Source organism: Onychostoma macrolepis, chromosome 19, assembly GCF_012432095.1.
Source record: "Onychostoma macrolepis isolate SWU-2019 chromosome 19, ASM1243209v1, whole genome shotgun sequence".
Classification (NCBI taxonomy): domain Eukaryota; kingdom Metazoa; phylum Chordata; class Actinopteri; order Cypriniformes; family Cyprinidae; genus Onychostoma; species Onychostoma macrolepis.
The window spans coordinates 6062486-6085372 of record NC_081173.1 but is presented as its reverse complement, the minus strand read 5'-3'; the positions used below and the strand labels follow the sequence as shown (position 1 = coordinate 6085372).

Here is a 22887-nt window from a genome sequence, read left to right as displayed (position 1 = left end):
CACCAAAAATAACAATCACTACTCTTTTACATACATTTAAAATTAATTGGATATGGAGCTCAGCACTAAAAAAAAAAGCATCATTAACGTATCATTAATGGTCTATACAACTCACGTTATATTCCAAGCCTTCTGAAGTCATAATATCTTCTGAAGTTTTATTATACTGAAAAAAGAGGGCAGGATATTCTTTAAAAGTTTTCCTTCTGCACTCCACTGCAGAGAGTAAGTCATAGAGGAACAACTTATGAGTAAATAATGACTGCTCCTAAGGTGAACTATTTCTTTTCTAATTTATTTCTCTCCTCGTCAGATGCTGACACAGGAGGCGCGTTTTTCTTCCTCACTTTCGATCAGCATTTACAGGCTTGTTTTTATTATTCCCTTGTCACAGCAATGGCCAAAGGTGCTGATGAAATTTGCTAATAATTTCTTCTTCACAATCTCAGAGCTGCCAAGGCGCAATGCTTTATTTCTCGCAGATTTTATTTAGAGCTTAGAGATTAATGTGAAATAGACTGCATGAGAAATCTAATATGAGCCGGGAAAGAAAAGGCAAGCACAGCATACGGGCTACAGACCGCTTAAACGCCATCAGGGAAGTTCTTACCAACCAGGCACATTTCCCACTGGACTTTCATACAGACGCCTAATAAATATATAATCAAACATTATGTAATAAAACATTACATTCCCTTGCTCTTAAGAAATAAAAAATGTTATGCATTGTGCAGAATCTGCAAAAAAAGACCCGTAAGACATATTCATGATACAACCTTGAGTTCATTACTGTATCAGATATTCAGTGACTGGATTTGATGAACGTTAGTATGAACTGCACCAAACATAAACATAAATGCACAAAACATATGAAGTACCTGAGGTTGGACAGATCTCCCTTGGCCGACATGGACGATCCGTGCGAGTGCAGATAAGAGGGTGGACGGGAGGCCTGAGGACCCCGACGGATCAGTTTGCCGGTGACGGGGTCATACGTCCGCATTTCCGGCGCTGGCAGGGGCTTCTGCTGGACAGGAGGGGCCAGGAACAGACACTTCGGGACAGACCCGGGGATGTCTGGAAAAGCCGCTGGACTATTGCTCCTACAGTAAAAGATGTTATATTTAACCTCTAATCTTAAAAATAAACCCTCCTAAGCTTTAAAAAAAAAACAGTTTGTGGTAATTTTTACATTTACTTTTACGGGTCCAAAAATTACGAGTACTGTATAGTAACAATAAAACTAGACACTTCTTTTGGAATTTTAGTAGGGATGTCATGATTCACTCAACTCACGATGCGATACAATTAAAGATACTGATTTCAAAATACGATTTTTTTAAAACAAAATTCTAAATTTATTTCTCAGACAAAATGCTATACATTTCTTTGTAAACTTGAAATGTGTCAAATAACAAAACTAAATTAAAATTTAAAAACAAATCCCAAATCAAATAAATAATATAAATAAAACAAATCTACTCATATAAACAAACTATACTATATAAAACATCTGAACAAAACAAAAACAGCAGACAGGGTCTCTGTTTGTTTTTTTTAATAAGCGCCACCTGCTGTCAAAGCACGTAAAAGTTGGTTTACACTAAAAACAATAATTATTAGGATAACTAAAACAATAACAATAATTGAGTCCACACCAACAGATGATACTGTTCTGTTTATAACAAGTAGGCAGTTTTGTCATCTGCCACGTTAAATGCTCAGTGGATTCTGATTGGTGTTGATCAGCTGGAAAAAACTGTTCCGAACGTGACTCCAGTGATATCATTCCTTAGTGTTATAATCATTATCTATGGTGTGCGATATGGCAGAAATATCATATCACAATTTTTTTCAGGAATATCACGTTTCATGATTTTATTTTGTCATGTTGGTTTTACTATTTTGCAAGTTGTCTGAGCAGTACAGCCAAAATAATTTGCAACGGCCTTTCAAGGTAACAAAATATAAAATAAAAAAGAAAGCCAGATATTTAGGCTAAAGTGGGCGAAGATAAAAATCTGTCGTCATTATTTTATCTTTGTTATTAGAAAATAACAACAAAGATACACATTACAAATACACATAAAATAAAACAAACAGTGCTTTATTTTTCAGGTATAGGAGGTGTATTCAGCAGTAACGAATATTAAAATAAAACACTTTATACACTATATACATCAATTATACATTGATTTTTATTAAAGCAACTGTATTAAAGTTCTTCAGTTAAGAGCAGAGTGAGGGATTTTTCTCTTTGTGTTTTGTTGTTTTATTAACATTAAAAGAATATTTCACCAAAAAATGAAAATTCTGTCATTCTATCTGTCGATTCTGATAGTGTTTTATTTTTAGACCATCATTTACTCACTCAAAAGTTGTTTTAAACCTCACTTATTATTAAAAACGTATATTTTAGCATATTTTAGGTATATCTTATATTGTAATAATATACACTATTGTCCTGTAAAAAATAAAAAGCAGCATTTAATAATAATGATAACAATATAATAGAATATATTATAATAAAGTACTATAATATATTATAGTAAAGTATATAGAATTGTTATTATTATTAAAAGTTCCTGCCAAAATTTGGAAACATTACAATTATTAATGATTTTGAAATAAATATCTTCTGCTCATCAAGGCTGAATTTATTTGATCAAAATAAAGTTTAAAACAAAACAAAAACAGTAATATAGTGAAATATTATTACAAATTTTTTAAAAAAAGTTTTCAATTTTAATATATAAAATGTAAATGTTATTCCTGTGATGCAAAGCAGAATTTTCTTCATCATTACTCCAGTTTTCAGTGTCACATGGTCTTTTAGAAATTACAATTTATTTGACTCAAGAAACATTTCTGATTATTATCAGTGATGGGAATAACGGCGTTATAAATAAACGGCGTTACTAGCGGCGTTGTTTTTTTCAGTAACGAGTAATCAAACGAATTACTGTTTCCCCCGTTACAACGCCGTTACCGTTACTGACAATAAAATGTAGCGTTACTATAATATATTATTAGAATTACATTTTTCAGTTCATCTGAATGGATGCGCAAGGCGCACGACTCGCCGTCGCTTTCTCTCTCATACACGCACGCAAAGAAAGATGCAGAGCAAGAGAGTCTTTCATAACATGCAGAATTGACGCGCTACATGTAAACGATATTCTTTGTTGTATTTTCCTGTCAAAATAACGGAGTTCCTTTGGAACTTTTAAGAACTGCCGTTTTCTCTAGTAGTGGGCGGAACTAATGCGCAAACGACAATCTCATTGGCTGGCGCTCACCTATTATTGTCCCTGTATTGATTTCAGCAAATCAATTCGAGCGAATGCAGACAACGTGATTAATATTCATGAACACAGCAGCTCATTAATGCTTAGTGCGTTTATATTGATGACAAAAAAGTAACAATAGTTACTTTCCCTGGTAATTAGTTACTTTTATAATGATGTAACTCAGTTACTAACTCAGTTACTATTTGTGAGAAGTAACTAGTAACTATAACTAATTACTTTTTTAAAGTAACGTGCCCAACACTGATTATTATCAATGTTAAAAACTATTTTGCTGCTTCATATTTTGTGTGGAAATGGTGATACACTTTATTTTTCAGGATTTTTTGATAAATATAAAGTTTAATGAACAGCATTTACTTGCATTTATCAAATATATTAATTAAATTTGTTAACGCATTTATTAAATAGAAATCATTTTAAATGTCTTCACTCACTTTTTATCACTTTCATACATGATGAATAAAATTATACATTTTTTCATCTTTTTTTTTTTTTTTTTTTTAAATCTTATACAAATGTTTGAGTGGTATCATTGTTTCCACAAAAATATGAAGCAGCAAAACTGTTTTCAACATTGATAATAATCAGAAATGTTTCTTGAGCAGCACATCAGCATATTAGAATGATTTCTGAAGGATTATGTGACACTGAAACTTCTCTTTGTAAATAACAGATTTATAAATATTTCTAATGAATGTTGTGTTCCCAAATGCAAATTAAAGCGGCTTAAACCAAGCACAGCGCAGCTAGCACTAACAGTGAATCGAAACTAAAAACAGTACTGTGACAGCAGACATGTAGCATGTCAGACTACAGCCTATTATATAATTACAATCACAACCGTTGTGAATTTTATGAAAGCACTAGCAATCTCAAATTCTCACCGCCTCATTCTCAGCGTTTTCAGGATCATTCCGTCTATATTTTAGAAAACAATCATTTCACAGTTTATTTAGGTAATAGCTTAAGGCCATTTGCGCAATTTCAATCATCATGCAAAACTGATATAACCGTTATAACTTCGTGTAAACAAACAGACTGAAAATCTTGCATGAGTCAGTCCTGGACATAGTTCACTTTCCTTTAACAATCTGCTAGGAATCTCCTTTTGTGTTCCACAGAGGAAAGTCATTTGCATTTGGAACAAAATGAGAGTCATTTTTGGGTAACTCATTAATCTAATAATTCTTTAATACTGCAGGAGTCAGTACAAGCTGAAAGATTTCTTTATGGTTTTGTCATATTCTATTCATGAGTGTTGCAGTTCAGCGAGTGAAAAGCACAATGAAAAGTTCAGCAGTCACGACAGAAAATACAGACAAACCAGAATGTTGTTTTTACAATCTTTATGCTGAAAGGCACAAGTGAACTTAAAGGATAAAGAAAAGCAGGACAGACAGAGAGAAGAGAAGAGAAGAGAAGAGAGAGAGACTGTGAGAGATAAATACCTGTGTGATTTGTTACAGTCCTCTTTGAGAGGAAAGAGTTGCTCCTCGACTCGCTCCCAGCGCTCCAAACAGGCCCACAACCATTCAGGATTCACCACATGGAGATGTTTACAGCCCTGAGCTTGACGAACTTTCTCAGTACCTGACGGAGACATGCATACATGAAAAACAACAGAGATAAACAACACCACACTTTCCATGTGTACGCTTCTGCCCAGTGTTTCTCACTCCACTATCAGCAGCAAGGAAATACAGTCAGAAGAAAAAAAATCCTGTTTACCATCAAATGCAAAATGCCATTTTTCTATTCCTCCACTGCAATCACTGCTCCAGGCTATTGAAAGTACATTCAAAGTTTGAAAAGTTCATAAAACTACAAAGTTATAAAACAGAATTGCACAGGCTACAGGGGCACTATGGTCACATATGGTTTTTATAGTTTAGTTCAGACACTAAACCATGATGTTTGAACAGTATTTATTTTGGCAGAGGAATAGTTTATTAATTAATCTACGGTCTTATATTGTTGGCATTTTATAAAAGCATACAAAACCGTTCAAAAGTATGGGGTCAATAAGATTTAATTTTTTTTAATTAATACTTTCATTCAGCAAGGACACATTAAATTAATCAAAAGTGACAGTAAAGACATTTATAATGTTACAAAAGATTTCTATTTCATATAAATGCTGTTCTTTTGAACTTTCTACTCAAAGAATCCTAAAAAAGAAAATGCATCACAATTTCCACAAAAATATGAAGCAGCTCAACTGTTTTCAACATTGATAATAATCAGAAATGTTTCTTGAGCAGTAAATCAGCATATTAGTATGATTTCTGAAGGATCATGTAACACTGAAGACTGGAGTAATGATGCTGAAAATTCAGCTTTGATCACAGAAATAAATTACTTTTTTTAAATAGAAAAACAGTTATTTTAAAATGTATTAATATTTCACAGTATTACTGTATTTATTGCCCTTTTTATCAAATAAAAGCAGCCTTGGTGAGACTTATTTCAAATATATTTAAAAGTCCCCAAACTTTTGAATGGTAGTGTATTATTTTATAAAACTTTATCAAATATCTGTAATAAAGACACTCAAGAGAATCAAGATTTGATCTATGAAAACTTTCTACAATAGCTGTTACGGTGGAATTTAATGATCAAAACTCAGTAGCAAAAACATCTTGATGAAGTGAATAGCTTCAGAAAGTATTATTAAATTAAGGAAGATTTGCATTGATTTCAGTGTCTGCAATACCTCCGCAACTTAATGCACCAAACAAAAAAAATGCAATCACTATGTTTTGCACGTGTGATGAATAAACAGCACTGCTGCACAACTCTGCCTCTGTCTGCTGTCTATATCTACATGCATATATACTTCTCTCCCAATGTAGTTAAAATAAGTGTAACGCCACGAGCAAAAGTGACTCTTGTCCTCTCAAACAGCACTAATCATGTCGGTCCAAATGGGACATGAATTAAATCTGCTCACAGCCACCTACTGACTTCCATTACGGAACGTCCTGAGTCGCCGCTCTCGTCTGAATTGATCATGTGTGAAGTTGTGTCTGTATAAGCGAGGGATCAGAAAGCGGGAAGGACATCCACGCAATTACACAAGCCAGCCACCAGACAAATAATTTGGCACCAAAGGCTGAGATCTGTGAAAAGCTGTCAAAAAAAATATACAGTACAGGGAGAAAAAGTTTGGCAGCTCTCGGCTTCTTTTTTCTCCTGTCTGGCTTTGTGGATTTCCTTCCACTCCTCCTCTCATTAGCCGCTCAACATTAAAACCGTCTTGTGGTCTCGGTGTTTGGCAGAGCTGAGGGCGCTGACGGACGAACGGGGGGATGAAAACAGTTAAAACGACAAGTGTGGTGACACTGGAGTATGGAAATGTTTGCTTAATGCTTAACGGTGGCCAATTAGACAGCGCTCTACAGTAATTACGTTTGCACTTGATCGTCCAAGTGTGTGTCTCAGTGTGTATGTGTGGGTTTCTTCGGGGGCGGAGAGTGTTGAGATGAGCACGGAGGAACAACAGACTCATTTGAGTTTGAATAAAGTTCACGAATGTGTGTCAGACTTGATGTTGACCTTCTGCTGCTGTTATTAACACTTTGCATAATGAATTTAAAGAGAAACAGCAGCTTAAGACATCTGCAGAAGTTATTCTTAGTATCTCACAGAAGTGAGTACACCCCTCACATTTTTGTAAATATTTTACTATCTTTTCATGTGACAACACTGAAGAAATGACACTTTGCTACAATGTAAAGTAGTGAGTGTACAGCTTGTATAACAGTGTAAATTTGCTGTCCCCTCAAAATAACTCAACACAGCCATTAATGTCTAAACCACTGGCCACAAAAGTAAGTACACCCCTAAGTGAAAACGTCCAAATTGGGCCCAATTAGCCATTTTCTCTCCCCGGTATCATGTCACTCGTTAGTGTTACAAGGTCTCAGGCGTGAATGGGGAGCAGGTGTGTTAAATTTGGTGTTATCGCTCTCACTCTCTCATACTGGTCACTGGAAGTTCAACATGGCACCTCATGGCAAAGAACTCTCTGAGGATCTGAAAAAAAGAATTGTTGCTCTACATAAAGATGGCGTAGACTATATATATATATATATATATATATATATATATATATATATATATATATATATATACATACTGGAACCATGTCCTGTGGTCTGATGAGACCAAGATAAACTTATTTGGTTCAGATGGTGTCAAGCGTGTGTGGCGGCAACCGGGTGAGGAGTACAAAGACAAATGTGCCTTGCCTACAGTCAAGCACGGTGGTGGGAGTGTCATGGTCTGGGGCTGCATGAGTGCTGCCGGCACTGGGGAGCTACAGTTCATTGAGGGAACCATGAATGCCAACATGTACTGTGACATACTGAAGCAGAGCATGATCCCCTCCCTTCGGAGACTGTGCTGCAGGGCAGTATTCCAACATGATAACGACCCCACAACCTTGCTAAAGAAGCTGGGGGTAAAGGTGATGGACTGGCCAAGCATGTCTCCAGACCTAAACCCTATTGAGCATCTGTGGGGCATCCTCAAACGGAAGGTGGAGGAGCGCAAGGTCTCTAACATACACCAGCTCTGTGATGTTGTCATGGAGGAGTGGAAGAGGACTCCAGTGGCAACCTGTGAAGCTCTGGAGAACTCCATGCCCAAGAGGGTTAAGGCAGTGCTGGAAAGTAATGGTGGCCACACAAAATATTGACACTTTGGGCCCAATTTGGACATTTTCACTTAGGGGTGTACTCACTTTTGTGGCCAGCAGTTTATACATTAATGGCTGTGTGTTGAGTTATTTTGAGGGGACATCTTCTGTGAGATACTACGGCCACCAGAGCTGATCAGCCGCGCCATGGCAAGTTTCTGAAGCGGCTCTCTGCGCTGCATCACTAAAGATAGGCACCTAGTCTATTTTTGACAGATAATAATAATAATCGTCTCGCTGTCATCAAAGGCGACAGCAACAGGCGATATATTTGACTATCGTCGATACACTATACTATCGTCCATCGGCACCCTAAATTGAGTTGTGATGACGCTTCGTTTCCTTGCCATAATGTATCCTCTTGAAAATTCTTTATTGTCAAATGTGTGTTGAATGTAAACTCCTATTAGGAATTTAACCATTCAACGTGAATTTATCTGAGAATATTCTTAATTAAGGAAATCTATTCAGTGATTGGTCCATGCGTATGTCGTCATCCAAAATTCCGTTTGTGGCACAGCAAAGTGTCGTGAATCATCTCCAAGACTGACGCTTAAGATATAGTCCTACAACTTTTAAGTGCAGCTTTGAGCCAAGAATTATTTTTTCACTTAAGTCAATTCTTAGCAGTGTTCTTGAGAGTAATTCTTGGAGGCTTGATAAATACGGGCCCAGATATTTTAGAACTTGTTGACTTCGACACCTTGATTTCTCTTTGATATAATTTCTTGTTTTACTACGTGTTGGATACACCAAAAGACTTTCATTTGGCAGACAAAATTTTTTCTCTTTGTTTTGTTTTTTCAAATTAGAATAATTTAAAACTGTCACTAATTTCTTAGTAAATAATTATAAAATATCAAGAATTTTTACTTTAATCCCCCAAAAGTATTAAATAAATAAATAAAATGACATTAATTAAAAATACAAAAACATTTTTATCATAAAAACTATGCATTTAAGTCTCCATAAGTATGAATTAGTTTTTTTATGTATTTTTTAATTAAATAATAGATGTGAATAAAAAACTATTTATCATGTCATTGATTCACATTGCAGTGCAATCTCTGGCTGTTATAATCAGCAGTAAATGTCACATTCTGACATCCTCACTGACACGCATAATTAAAATTGTGCCATGCATTTAAAGCAACGCCCTTGTGCTTCTGTTGGAAATGTTTTGTCTGGAGTGTCTACAGTCAGTCAAGCTGCACAAAAGAGAACATCATAGTACCAGAGACATCTCTGACAGGTGCTGTGTCACATCTGGACTGTACAGGAAACAGAGTCATCCAAATCCTGTCCTGCTACAAACAGGTGAGAACTGACAACGTCGCTCTCTTATAGATAACGAGCAATTAGAGAGAAACAAACCTGCCCTGAAGTGACACAAAACAAATGTGTGATGTGTTTCCACATGGTTTGAAGCGCTAATCATTTTACTACGGCCATCATTTGTGTTGACCTCTCTGATTAGCAGAGAGCTGAGACAAAGTTCATCTCCACTCATGATACATAATGCACCAATCAGCCGAGTCATATATGGCTTAAATAATTACTAATCAACACCTCTATGAGATCTGCTCATCGCATTAACAAACGGATCCTAATAAATCTCAACCAGAGCATCGATTAGTGCCATTTAAATTAACAGCTTAAACCAGATATGAGTGACATCAGCATTGCATTTAACACACCAGCAGACAAACCTGTCAAGAAACTTTTTTTGAGGACTGTGGTAGTGTGGTGCAAAATATTTTTGAATACCCTTTATATAATAACTGCAATTAAATGTCCTTACATCAGTAAGAAATGTCTGATTGGTGTGTAGTGGATTTGACCCCAAATCAGCTTAATTATACAGGACGTTAGAACTGAAAATTTAGGGGGAATTGTGATTTTTCTGATAAAAATTGTGATTGCGATTAAAAAAACAAAAATGCTGTTCCTGTTTGAAGGGCTGCACAATTTAGCCAAAAAAGGTATGACTAGATGATAATAATATTATTATTATTATTATTATTATTATTATAAGAATGTTAAAGGGATAGTTCACCCAAAAATGAAAATTGTGTCATCATTTACTCACCCTCAAGTAGTTCCAAACCTGTATGAATGTCTTTGTTCTGCTGAACACAAAGGAAGATATTTTGAAGAAAGTTTGTAACCAGGCTGTTTTGGGGCACCATTGACTTCCATAGTAGGAAAAAAAAAATACTATGGAAATTAATGGTGCCCCAGAACTGCTCTGTTTCCCACATTCTTCAGAATATCTTCCTTTGTGTTCAGCAGAACAAAGACATTCATACAGGTTTGGAACTACTTGAGGGTGAGTAAATGATGACACAATTTTCATTTTTGGGTGAACTATCCCCTTATGAATATTTACTATTGATATATTTACTATTGATATGTATTGATATACATATTTATGTGTTCATGCCCTTTACTGTATGTTGGTAAAATGAAACATGCATTGGGCACTAGAACTGTTGAACATATGAGTGCTATCAGGAGACAAGATCATACTTCTCTGGTCTTTCGTTATTTTGAGTCTGCAAAACATTATTTTTCTCATTTCAAATTCCTTAGCATTGAGAGGGTTCTCTTGCATAGGAGAGGTGGTAACCATGATAGAAAATTGCTACAAAGAGAGTCTTTTTGGATTTTTGAGTTGAAATCATTAACTCCGACTGGATTAAATGAAGAGATGGATCTTGCATGTTTTTAATATGGAAAATAAAAATATATATTTTTGATGGACCTTTTTTTGGTCTGATTGGATTTTTTCCAGTGTGCAGACAATTTCAGCTACCTGTTGGACTAAAACTTCCTCTTTTTTGTTCTACGCACCTGAGAATTCCTGAGAAAAACAATTCCTGTTTGATTATTAGTGTGTAAACAAACAATTATCTTTGTTTAAAATGTTTCAAGTGTTACTACTTCTCCTTTTGTTATAATGGGATAAATCATACCGGGATGTATGCTAAAATTTTTTGGAATGTTTTCTAGTTACCTAGAAAATTTTTCACCAGCCGCCACTGTTTATGGCTGTCGATCTTTAAATGTTAAACTATAGAGCTTTTATTTTGGTGGAAAGCTTCTCTTTTGTCGACAACAGGCAGCTTAAAAGCGCTTCTCACTTTTCTTACAAAATGTACGTTAAAGCGACCCAAAACTCAAAGCAGATGCAGAGATGGAGTTTGCATGGAGCAAAACGAGCTGCTCTGAGACACTGAAAACATGGCTCATGAGCTGCTCATGTGTAAATGAACACAGCACTGCGCTTCACTCTGAAACAAGCAGCACATATTTATTTAATTAAATCACAACTTTCGTGATTTAGTAAATCACACCAAGCCAAAAATCACAATTTTGTTTTTGTTTTGATTAAACGTGCAGGCCCCCAGGATGTCCTTAAAGGGTTAGTTCACCCAAAAACGAAAATTCTGTCATTAGTTACTCACCTTCATGTCATTCCAAACCCGTAAGACCTAACACAAATTAAGATATTTTTTATGAAATCTGAGAGATCTCTGATCCTCCATAGACAGCAAGGATACTACCAAGATCAACGCACAGAAACGTAGTAAAGACATCGGTAAAATAGTCCATGTGACATCAGGGGTTCAAGCTTAATTTTACGAAGCTACGAGAATACTTTTTGTGCGCAAAGAAAGAGAGCTCTCAGATTTCATCAAAAATATCTTAATTTGTGTTCTGAAGATGAACGAAGGTCTTACGGGTTTGGAACGACATGAGGGTGAGTAACTAATGACAGAATTTTTATTTTTGGGTGAATGAACCCTTTGAGACCAACTAGTTATTAAAATAACCCAACGACTAGTCGCTTTTGCAAACATCCCTGTGTAACTGGTGTTTGAAGCATGCGATACTCACCTGCGCGTGCAGCAATAAGGTGAGTGGTGCGGTTTAGGTCTTTGGCATTGAGCACCAGGGTCTTGCCAAGCTTGGCGCCCAGCGCCTTGGCATGGTACCACTCCCTCGTGCGCTCCATTGGGTAGTTGGTGGGATACAGGCCGCTGAAGATGATGGTGGTTCCCGCCAGCGCACAGCCCTTCAGTTCGGGAATGATCTTCCGTATGTCCGGACTCTCTGAACTCTCTTTCCTGAGGAAGGCCTCGTAGCGTGAGTAATACTCACTGTGGATGCGAACCAAAACCTCCTCTAAGTAAATCAGGTGGTCATCCTGGTCAATGTCTTCCTCTTCCTCATCGTCCTCATCCTCCATACTGTGATCTAAAGACTCCTCACCCATGGTGACGCCTGACTGCTCGCTGTTTTGAGACTCAGTTTCCACTTCTTTCTTGTCAGAACAGCCATTGCCCAAATCACCGAGATCCTCGGGATCTGTTTCTGGGACATCGTTCCCCTCTGTCCTCTGTTTGTCCCCTTCCCCACCATCCTCTTTGCTTTTACACTCCTCTGTTTTTGTTTGGCTTTGTTTGGCTTCACCATCGCTGTCAGATAATCCTGTTTTACCCTCGCTTTCACTGTCGCTGGAAAGGTCAAAATCCAGGTCGTTGGCAGCAGCAGCATCAGCGTTTGGGATGTCCGTCTCACCTGAGGTACACATCACACCTGAGCTGTCCTCCCCCTCTGCTTTCACATTACACTTGTCGGTTAAATCTGTGCTGTCAGTGGGCCGTTCCCCTGCGGGGTGAGTCCTCTCATTGGCTGATGCTCCCTGAGTGGCAGTGGCAGAGGGGGACGACTCCTCATGCCCAGTTTTTCGGTCCTTGCTGGATTTCCTGAGGCCGTTTCTCTGCTCCTCCTGTCCTGACGATTCCAAGTTCTCTGCAGGCCGACCTGCCTGGTTACCTACAGCATGATAACAGAATTAATGCTTAAAATAAACTCATGAATAGCAGTTTGTGTCTTACTTGAAGCCATTTTAAATGTCTTTTAATGAGTTAACAAAATTAAAAAAAAATATTTACAAGTATATGCAATATTTTATACAAATATTGCATATATTTGCATTGCATACAAAGGGTTTCAGACCTACTAGTGCTGGGGCCCACTAGGGATACTACTTTGAGATACTACAAAATGTATTATTATTATTAATACTTTAAAGTCTGTGTAAAGTCAATTCTGAGAACTGCTTCTAAACCCATTATAAATGTTGGAAGTGCATTGTTGAAACATCTTACAAAGACTGAACTATGTAGCACTTAATTGTGGAGTTAGACCAGATTTTTAGGCTAAAATCGTGACTCGATGACGCAATTGAGCCACTGAGCACGGCCCGTTTCCCAACACTATAAGACACGTGTTCGACTTGAAACAGCGCTTGTTTGACATCAAGGTACAGTGAGAGCTATAGATAGTAGATGACTCCTTATGCTTTTGAATCGCTAGCTAGCTATGCCTTCCTCACGTAAACACATAATACCTGGTTGCGATAATTTACAAAACAGCTCGGTCTCATTTAAATTAAGCTGCTAGAGCAGTGGTTCTCAAAGTGTGGGCCGCGCCCGCCAGAGGGGCACATGAGTACTGCAGGGGGGGGTGCGGGTCATCAGCAGAAAAAGAAAAGAAATAAAACAGTAAACAGCCAAAGGACGTAACTTAGAATGGGAGATGAATCGGTTTGTGAAAAGGAAGAGAAAAGCCATAGATGAAGTCGCACAGACCCAGGCAGGTGCTGGTAATTCAAAAGCTAAATGCAGAAAATATGACGAGGCATATCTTGCTCTCGGCTTCGTCGTGTCTACACCGGACGCTACAGTTGTCGCGTCGCACCGCAACAGCTCTACACTTGACGCAACAAGGCGACTGTTGCAAATCATTTTAACTTTGTGTCAGTACGTCATAAATAGAACAAGGCATCAGTTTAATGTCGGAGATTTTTCGTGTCGTGCCGCGCCGCATCCAGTGTAGACAGCATCACGGAATATAATGGGTCCTATGCCTTAGCGCAGGGCTGTCAACCTCAGTTCCTGGAGGGCCACAGCCCTGCAGAGTTTAGATGTAACCCTAATTAAACACATCTGATCCAGCTAATCAAGTCATTAAAGGCTTATTTGAAAACTACATGGTATGTGTGGTGGAGCAGGGTTGGAACTAAACTATGCAGGGCTGCGGCCCTCCAGGAACTGAGTTTGACACTCCTGCCTTAGCGGACAGCATGAAACCCACAAAAAAAAAAAAAAATGCATAAATAAATAACAGCGAGAATAATAATAATAATTACAACAGTTATTCTCTCTATGCTATTTTTCAATGTTTCAAGTGATGCAGTTGATTACCCCCCGTGGATTTTTTTAATTAAAAAAGCATTAATTTTTTCATAATGTTTAGTGAAATTATTTGGTAGTCTGAGGTGGGATGGGGATTTGGGAAGGGGGCAGATTTTTTTTTATAGGTTTAAAGCACATCCATCAGACACGCCCCCAGCATTTGAGAGCAGAATACTGCTTATTTTTTCAAGATTTTATTTAATTTCGTTTTTTTAGCATTCAAATTTGGCTGGATTGTTAACCACATTTTTCTGTGGTATGACAAACTCAGAACACATTCAATATTGCTTTACACAGACTTCATGTCTTTGAAATCTTCATTTTTATATTTTCCGTTTTCATTTTATTTCTAGTTAAAGTTTTAGTACATTGTTGTGGTTTTGTCGTTTTTAGTAGTTACTTTTTTAAATTTCAGATTCCGTTTTAGTTATTTTAGTACATCAAGTTAAACTAAATTAAAATGAGATATGTTGCCTTGGCAACTAGCTGAATATATCATTTGAGTTGTGTTTTTTTTTTTTTTTTTGTGCCAGTTTTAGAGTGCGTCTCAATCAGCTCCCAAGCTCGTGAATCAGTATATTGTGTACAAGAATAACAAATTTCTTGGCTCACTGCACATTGAGACAGTGATCACACAATTTCCGGCGACATGACTACATACAATGTCAATATAGTAGAACGTCACCACTGGAATTAATAAACACAATAGGCAAGACTGATCTCTTTTTTATATAATTTTTTATTCTCTTTAAACTCATTGTTCTGTTACATGTTCTTACAACATTTCAGCCGAATATTAATTATAAATGTTAATTAGATGTGTCTAGCGATGTGTGTTTATGCTGAAATATCTTTAAAAAAAAATGGTTTGCCTTTTCAAATCTTCTATCGTGTGTCATTATATTTATCGAGTTGGCTTGTGTGGTTTATGTTTCACGCTTCAGAAAAAATGTGACGTTATTTTCTGTAAGTGAGCACCGATGCTCCCTAGAATTTGCGATGCATTGTGGGATTTTTCAGGGAGCAAACGTTCCAGTGCACTGGAAGGATTTCACGATTGAGACAGCCCTTAAAATTGCCGACTCCATGATCAGTGCCCTGACTACTGAACAAGGGAGCAGATTGAGGCGCACACGTAGTTAACTGTAATAACCCTGCTGGAGGGCTCAACAAACATCCAAGGAGGCCTCAAGATGACTTAAAATGATTTTTAAAAAAAGACAAAATAAGCATTAAAATAAGCTGAAACAACTAAAAATCAAGATATTTATTGTCACCCCTTAACAACAATTGAAACCCAATTTCAAAAGTGTGATTTCTACACCTAGAAGAGTCAGGTAAATTAATAAATTAAGCTCAAAGTATACTTAGGTTTTTTAAACATACAACCAAATGCTCTGTATGATATTGTATGTGAACACAGACACAACAAAAGAACATTTGAAAGTTTCCTTTTTGTCCAGTGTTACTAATTATTGCAAGCGCTAAAAAAACTGGAGTCATTAAATGTTCACTGAAGAACATTAAGCTCTTAAAATGTCTGGAATCCTGAAATTGAATTATTTTACTTTTAATTATTAAACTAGGAGACTAAGAGTGCACATAGATTAAAGTAATTATATAAAAAAAAGGGCTAGGGACCTTCAAATATAATGGGCCTTAAAGTCAAAAGGTTGAGAACCACTGTACTAGACCACTGGTTGGTGCATTCACTAATTGATTTTTTTTTATTTATTTTTTTTATGTAGTTTTGTACATCCCTCACAAGATGTACAGACAGAAGGTCAACCACAAACATGCTTTAACCTTCAAAAGAGAAGCTCCACTTGAACCCCTCTTCACTCAGTGAACCGAGTTCACAAACAGACATATCTAATGTTCTTGTAACTTTGTTTCCCTGGTGTCCAGCCCGCAGGGACTCACTTCAAACAGCTCTTGACAGACAGAGCCTCTGCATAGGCTGTGAACTCTCTTTAGTTTGTGCAGGAGCAAATCAGTTTAATAGATCCCGCTGCTGGTCGGCACGTTGACCTCCGCTGGCAGCGTGTTTCCTGGAGCTGCTGTAAAATGCAGTGCGCTCCTCTCCTCTGATAAGCAGATTATTTCAGAGGCCACAGAGGGAGGTCACGCATACGCGCCTTTATTAAAACACCACCATCGCTTCTTATTAAACCCTCCCTGCTGGAGTGCGAACGGAACTAGCGTACTTTTCCACCCAAAAAAAGTTTTGCAGTTTGAAGCAGATCTAATTTACTTCAATAATACTTGTGAGCAATATTCATCTGTAATAAAAATTAACCGGGAAATACTCAAAAGAATTCACACTGATAAACTGAACAGAAGAAGAATAGCTGTTTCAATGTCTAGTCATGCGATATGATGTGATTTCTTGTTTTCCTTTTCTTTAGTGTGTTATGTAGCTGTTTGTGCATGTATAAGATCTGCAGAGTTACAAAGCTCAAAGTCTCCCACAAAAGGATTTATTCTATCTAAAAGAGAAGGCTGATCCAGACCGGGCTAAAACGACTCATTAAAACACACCCCCACATGTCTACGTCACGATGTGAAAATATTTGTGTAATGCCGCTCAAATGTTCACGCAAAGAAAGGCGGCGTGGTTTCAGTAACCGCAGTAGTGTTGATGCAGCCATGTCAGGGAGACGCTGTGTGTTTCTATGCGTAAGCAAAAGCACTTTATTTGGCCTTCCAGAAGTAGATGCAATTAGGAATCAATGGTTAAGGTTTGTTTACAACAGAACAGCACAACCCAAATGTTCGAATTAGTGCAACGCATTTTATGGACGACAGTTTCGTGAACCTAGGAGAGTACAAGGCTGGCTGGGCACAAAGGCTATTTCAAAAAAAAAAGAAAAAGGGGTCAATTCTGACTTTGCTATGACAATCTGGCGCTTCTGAATCAGAGACTGTAAGTATGTTTTGTTATTAGTTCAAGTATTTGCTATTGACTGTTCAAATGCGGAGTTTTGCGCGTAACGCGTCATGTGTGTGTGTGTGTGAGAGGGAACAGGGTCACATCACAGCGGAGTGTACAGCCCGTCAGAAATCGTCGTAACCGCGGCTTGTGTGCAAATACATAGGAGCATCATCACTGTGTCTGTCACGAGACTCTGTTCCCCTTTCGGGCTTGAACTGATAAAACTAACTTGTAAGCTGAAGCTCGCAATTATGGCAAGGGGCGTTACATTTCCAACGCGCGCTTGTGGTGTTCGGGCAATCACAATGCACTGTGCCAGTTGGCCAATCAGAGCAGACTGTGCTTGTCGGAAGGAGAGGCTTTGAAGAAAACGACGCGTTTGAGAGAGGCGGGGCATAGAGGAAATACAATAATATACAGTATTTGAAAAATGATGTGTTTTTTTAACTTTAAAGCATGTCAACATATTCTGTTACACCAAATATACAAAATAATGATCTTTAAAATAGCATCATATGATCCCTTTAAGGAATCATCATACGTGAACTCCTGTCATGATGACTGCTCCAAACAGCATTTTTTTATTCACTTTAACCAAACTTTTAAAGGAATAGTTCACCCAAAACTTAAAATGTGTTAAAAATGTGGTCAACAAAGAGAAATTTAGCATTATGTCACATGCTCACCAATGGATCCTCTACAGTGAATGGGTGCCGTCAGAATAAAAGGTGTTTTAACCATTGCTTCTGGCCAAAATTCATAATCAACAATAAAGTTTCCTCCAGTGAAAACAACCATCCCCTGTTGTCCTCTCACATCAAAATCCACTTTCATATTTGTTTTGGGCACTTTTCACTCATAAACAGTTCTTGATCTATGCATATTTCTCTCCTGATTCAGACAAGACTACCTTTTCACTGGAAAAAGCAATATTATGGATAGAGGACTCGTATTTTAGGAGGAAGCAACCATTTGAAGTTAAAAACGTCTTGATGGATGTTTCTTACAAACATGCAGCTTTTCACTTCACAAGATGTTCACTGATGGACTGAAGTGGTGTGGATTACTTGTGGATTATTGTGATGTTTTTATCAGCTGTTTGGACGCATGTCCTGAGGGTGAGTACATTTAAAAAAAATTAAAAATTAATTTTTTGGTAAACTATTCCCTTCAAAGCCCTAAACACTGCACGATGTTCGGCTGTCCCAGACGAAAGATTGGCATTGTGAAACAATTGTGGCGATTTCTGTGATCGTGGCTCCTAATCAGTGGTCCTGTGTCATACAGTGAGAGAGGTTCAAAGACAGCCGTTGTCACAGTCTTGTGACCAAAGATAGCCTACGATACAGCATGATCATCACACAGTGTGTTTGCTGCTACGATCCACGTTTACTGACCAACCAATAAAAATGCGTCATGAAAATCAACGTGACATGGCTCTATAATATAAAACTGCTTACCTCAAGCTCTTATCCCTTTCACCGCTTCCACTTTTTTTCAGAACACATGTAAATACAACTGCTAAAATGTGATTTATCCTGCTCTTTTTGTTTACCACTAGCGCATGCTGATGATGTTTTATTCTTCTATATTAACGTGCGTCGTAGTCTACGAGTCAATAGATGTCATCATCGTAGTCTACACACTCGTAGCCAGGTTTATTAGATCCATGTCGCACAGTGTGACATGCAGTGATCTTATAGGATTGCTAAAATCATTCAGTGTGTTTTGGGCTTAAGATGTAGGCACAGTAAAATTTGGGCAAAATTTCACTAAAAAAAATGGTCTACTGTCCATTGTGTAGCAATGTATGATCTCACACAGAAGTCATTTTTCTGTTGGTCAAAGCAGCAAATGTGTTGCAAAATCTGCATGTGGAAATCTCTTATCCTCATGCAAAATTTCAATTTGTGTAGATTCCTATTGAAAAAACTGCATTTGTTCTTTGAGACACTTTTCACAATTCACTTTAGCTCAGGATTCTGCCTTAGAAGTTAGCATGCTATTCAGACAGAAGACACTAGGGCTAATTTCCAGTTTGCCGATCATTATCGTTAGAGTCGCTGGGAAAATAAACATTACCTTTTCTGGCCATCTGGGCCTCTCGTGAGCCCGGTGGGGCATTGATGTCACCGGTACCCTGGAAGTAGATGTATTTCTTCACTGTGATTAGGTTGGGGGCGAACTTCCAAACGTCCTCTCGGTCGTCTATGATGCACACCATGGAGTCTCCACAGGGGAACAAATTTCTACAAAAAAAAAAAAAAAAGGTACAGAGTTTTCATACTGACATTTTTAGACGCTCATATTTAGCAGCTGGTGCTTGATTATGACTAAATGAACAGCACCCAGACAGTGCCAGCCTGCCAAGACCAAAATGTCAATGAGCATTTTATAACATTAACACTGGTACAATACCAAAAATAGTGTGGCCAAAAACAATTTAGAAAATTAGCTGGTCTCAAGGTGATTTTTAGTGGATGTATGAAGTCAGTTCTCCTCAAGTTCACACAGATGTCCTCAGAGAGGAACCACAGGTGCAGAAAATCACATTAACTAGCGTTAATTAACATCTCACAACCACAAAAGGTCACAATGCAATCAAAAAAAGGTGGGTTTGTGCTGTCTGCCTTTTAAATAAATGCCGTGAAATTTTGTTATTTAGACATTTTGAAGTAGGCTACATCTCGAGGGTCCAAACGCATCTGGGGTCTCTGGGTATACAGCGTAATGAATATAGATTTATCTGTGAATGTCTGGCGCATCTAAACAGCCCCCGAGAACATCTTTGCAACAGCTTGAGTTTTGAAATGGCAAACAAAGTCATTCACACTAATAGAAGCATTGGGCTGCAGAGGCTTGGCTTCTGTAGGTTTATCGACCTAAAGAAAGTAATCTGTGCGCCGCTGAAGTCCGATCGTGACTGTCTTTGTATGATACCGGCCGCTCTGTGAGACTGTTCTTCCTTCAAGGTCAGTATGAGAGCTCCATACGAAACCCACACATATTAACAGTCTGACACGAGGAAAGATAAGTGAATTGGATTTCCTCCAGCGTAGTTATTGCATAAAACAAGAAAAAGCAAACAACTTGAAGATGTTTTTATGCTACCAATGCAGAATAATCAATGTTTAAATACTATGATAATACTAAATACACTATATTGCCAGAAGTATTGGGTCACCCCCTTCTAATGAACAGGTTTGACAAAAACTCTTTACCAAACACCAATGACTTGTACATACACAATATGGACAAACGTATTGGGACACCCCCTTCTTTAGAACAGAAAAAGGCACTTCCAAAACTGTGGCAACAAAGATGGAAACATAATTCATGCATTTAAAAATTGTATTTCCATCTCTGTTGCAACAGTTTTAAAAGTGTCTGAAATGACTGTACCTATATGTACAAGTCATTGGTGTTTGGTAAAGAGTTTTTGGCTCAAGATCTGCATTTAAAGTCACACCAGAGGTGTTCAGCTTGGATTAGGACTTGGTTTTCTGCAGACCAGTCAAGTTCTTCCACACTGACTGAATCAATCATTTCTTTTTGAACCTTGCCTTATACACAGAGGCATTGTCATGTTAGAATAGAAAAGGGTCCTGTCCAAACTGTTGCTTTAAAATTAGAAGCACACAATTCCCTAGAATATCATTATATGCTTAAACATTAAGATTTGTACTCATGGAAGTAGTCAAACCTGTTCATTAGAAGGGGGTGACCCAATACTTTTGGCAATATAGTGTATTAGTACTTGTTTAAATTTAAACATGTTGTTAAACAATTAACAACAAGATACAGTAATGTAAACTTACATAAGGTGAAAAAGGTAAGAAAGACTTAAATTGTCATTTTAAATTATAAACTCAAAGATTCCCCGAGTGTTTTGTACCTCAAAAGGAAATAACATGTACGAGAGAGAAACGCTTGACAGAAATTAGGTGTATTTTCAGAAAGAATGGAAAATAAACCACCCCAAAATGTTTTACAGGCTTAAAGTATGTTTAGTTCTTCTGAATCATGAACTAAAATAAGATCATGCTGAATAAACGAATACATTGAAGTCTTAAATGTATTCAGTGTTCACTGTATTCTTGATTCATGCGGCGCCGAATGAATATAGATGTGGGGAAAAAAAGCAGAGGTCTGCGAGACTGCACCTTATATCCGCACTTGAAAGCACGTTTAGTCTTAAGTTGAATCAGAGCTGTTCTCTGAAGCCCTTCAGAAATACACGTCTCTTCTGTGCACGTGCACTCGTGCAGAGAAGCCTTGTTCACACTGCTGGAGTCAAGAAAAAACTCGGCATTGCCACACGAGGTTGAATAAGCTTTATACTCAAGAAAAACACTTTAGATGCTTGACTTTTAGCATTTAATCTTTAAACATTAATTCAACTAAAGAATAAGTACAAAATTATGGAAATAGAAAGAAAGAAAAATTCTCTAATTATATTAATATTAGTGCTGTCAAATGATTAATCGCATCCAAAATAAAAGTTTTTGTTTACATAATGTGTGTGTACAGTGTATATTTATTATGTATATATAAATACACACACACACATGCATGTATATATTTAAGAAACATATGTTACGTTTATATATTTAAAATATTTATATATAATATCAATTATATTAATATAAATATACATGGAAATATTTTCAAAATATATACTGTATGTGTGTGTATTTATATAGTCATTGCCAAAAATGTCGGCACCCTTGGTAAATATGATCAAAGAAGGCTGTGAAAATTTATCTGCATTGTTAATCCTTTTGATCTTTTATTTTTTTTTTTAATTCACAAAAATCTAACCTTTCATTGGATAAGAATTCAAAATGGGGGGGAAATACCATTATAAAATAAATGTTTTTCTATTCGTAAATGAGTTGAATGTGATGCTTCATTTTGTTGGAACAAGTTGATCTTGAAGTTAATAATAACTACAACATGTCATAAATGCAAGTTCGTTGTTAAAACTGCATCAAGAAGGATGCTGAAGGCTAAACTACTCCAGAAGTAGAAGACCGAAATGAGTGAAACATGCCTCACCTGAGGTTGCCTGTCTTAGAGAAGGGGTCAATGCATTCATCTCTAGACATGATCCGATGAGAGAAGAGCTTCTTTTCAGGGTCTAAAAAACCTTTTTAAAAGAGAAAAATAAATTGGTATGAGTGAGAGAAAGAGAAGGAAACAGTCATTTCTTTTAAAGATGAAGTCTAAATTACAGCTGGAAGCAGAGCTATAAATGCTTTAGTTTCGCTCGGACTGCATTGAGACTATTTACAGCTGTAATAAAGGAAAACAGGAAAAATAAAACGAACCAATGCTTTCAGGCTTTCAAAGATGCGGCTCTGTCAAGCTTTCAATCTCCTGCCTGCACTACAATAAATCAAGACTTTAATTCAGAAAAGTTGAGCTACTTCCTTTATTGTGTCTTATCTACTGCTGACTGTGTCCATATGAATCACCACAACCAGACTCCACACATTTGGGTTTGTGGGAAGCACTGATGCCAAATATTAAGAGATTCAAATATGCAAGATGCCAAATACGAAGCTCACTTAATGCAAGAACACTTCAGGTCTCATTCAAGGATGCTACACACCTGAAACACAGAAACCTGAGCAATTTACTGTGCTGATGATATCCTGCAAAATCCTACCTGAA

At 37.2% G+C, this 22887-nt stretch overlaps 1 protein-coding gene across 3 annotated transcripts in view; it reads right to left on the bottom strand.

The window, feature by feature from the left end:
* The window catches only part of ctdp1 (CTD (carboxy-terminal domain, RNA polymerase II, polypeptide A) phosphatase, subunit 1), a 116103-nt gene that overhangs the window by 87057 nt on the left and 6159 nt on the right, over nt 1–22887 (bottom strand). For all 3 annotated transcript variants that reach the window (XM_058752727.1, XM_058752728.1, XM_058752729.1), the window contains exons 6-10: nt 22270–22360; nt 19294–19460; nt 11911–12852; nt 4760–4901; nt 879–1103 (exon numbers count right to left, since the gene is read on the bottom strand). In XM_058752727.1, the coding sequence (XP_058608710.1) occupies nt 879–1103; nt 4760–4901; nt 11911–12852; nt 19294–19460; nt 22270–22360 (1567 nt within the window). The remainder of the gene's footprint in view (nt 1–878; nt 1104–4759; nt 4902–11910; nt 12853–19293; nt 19461–22269; nt 22361–22887) is intronic.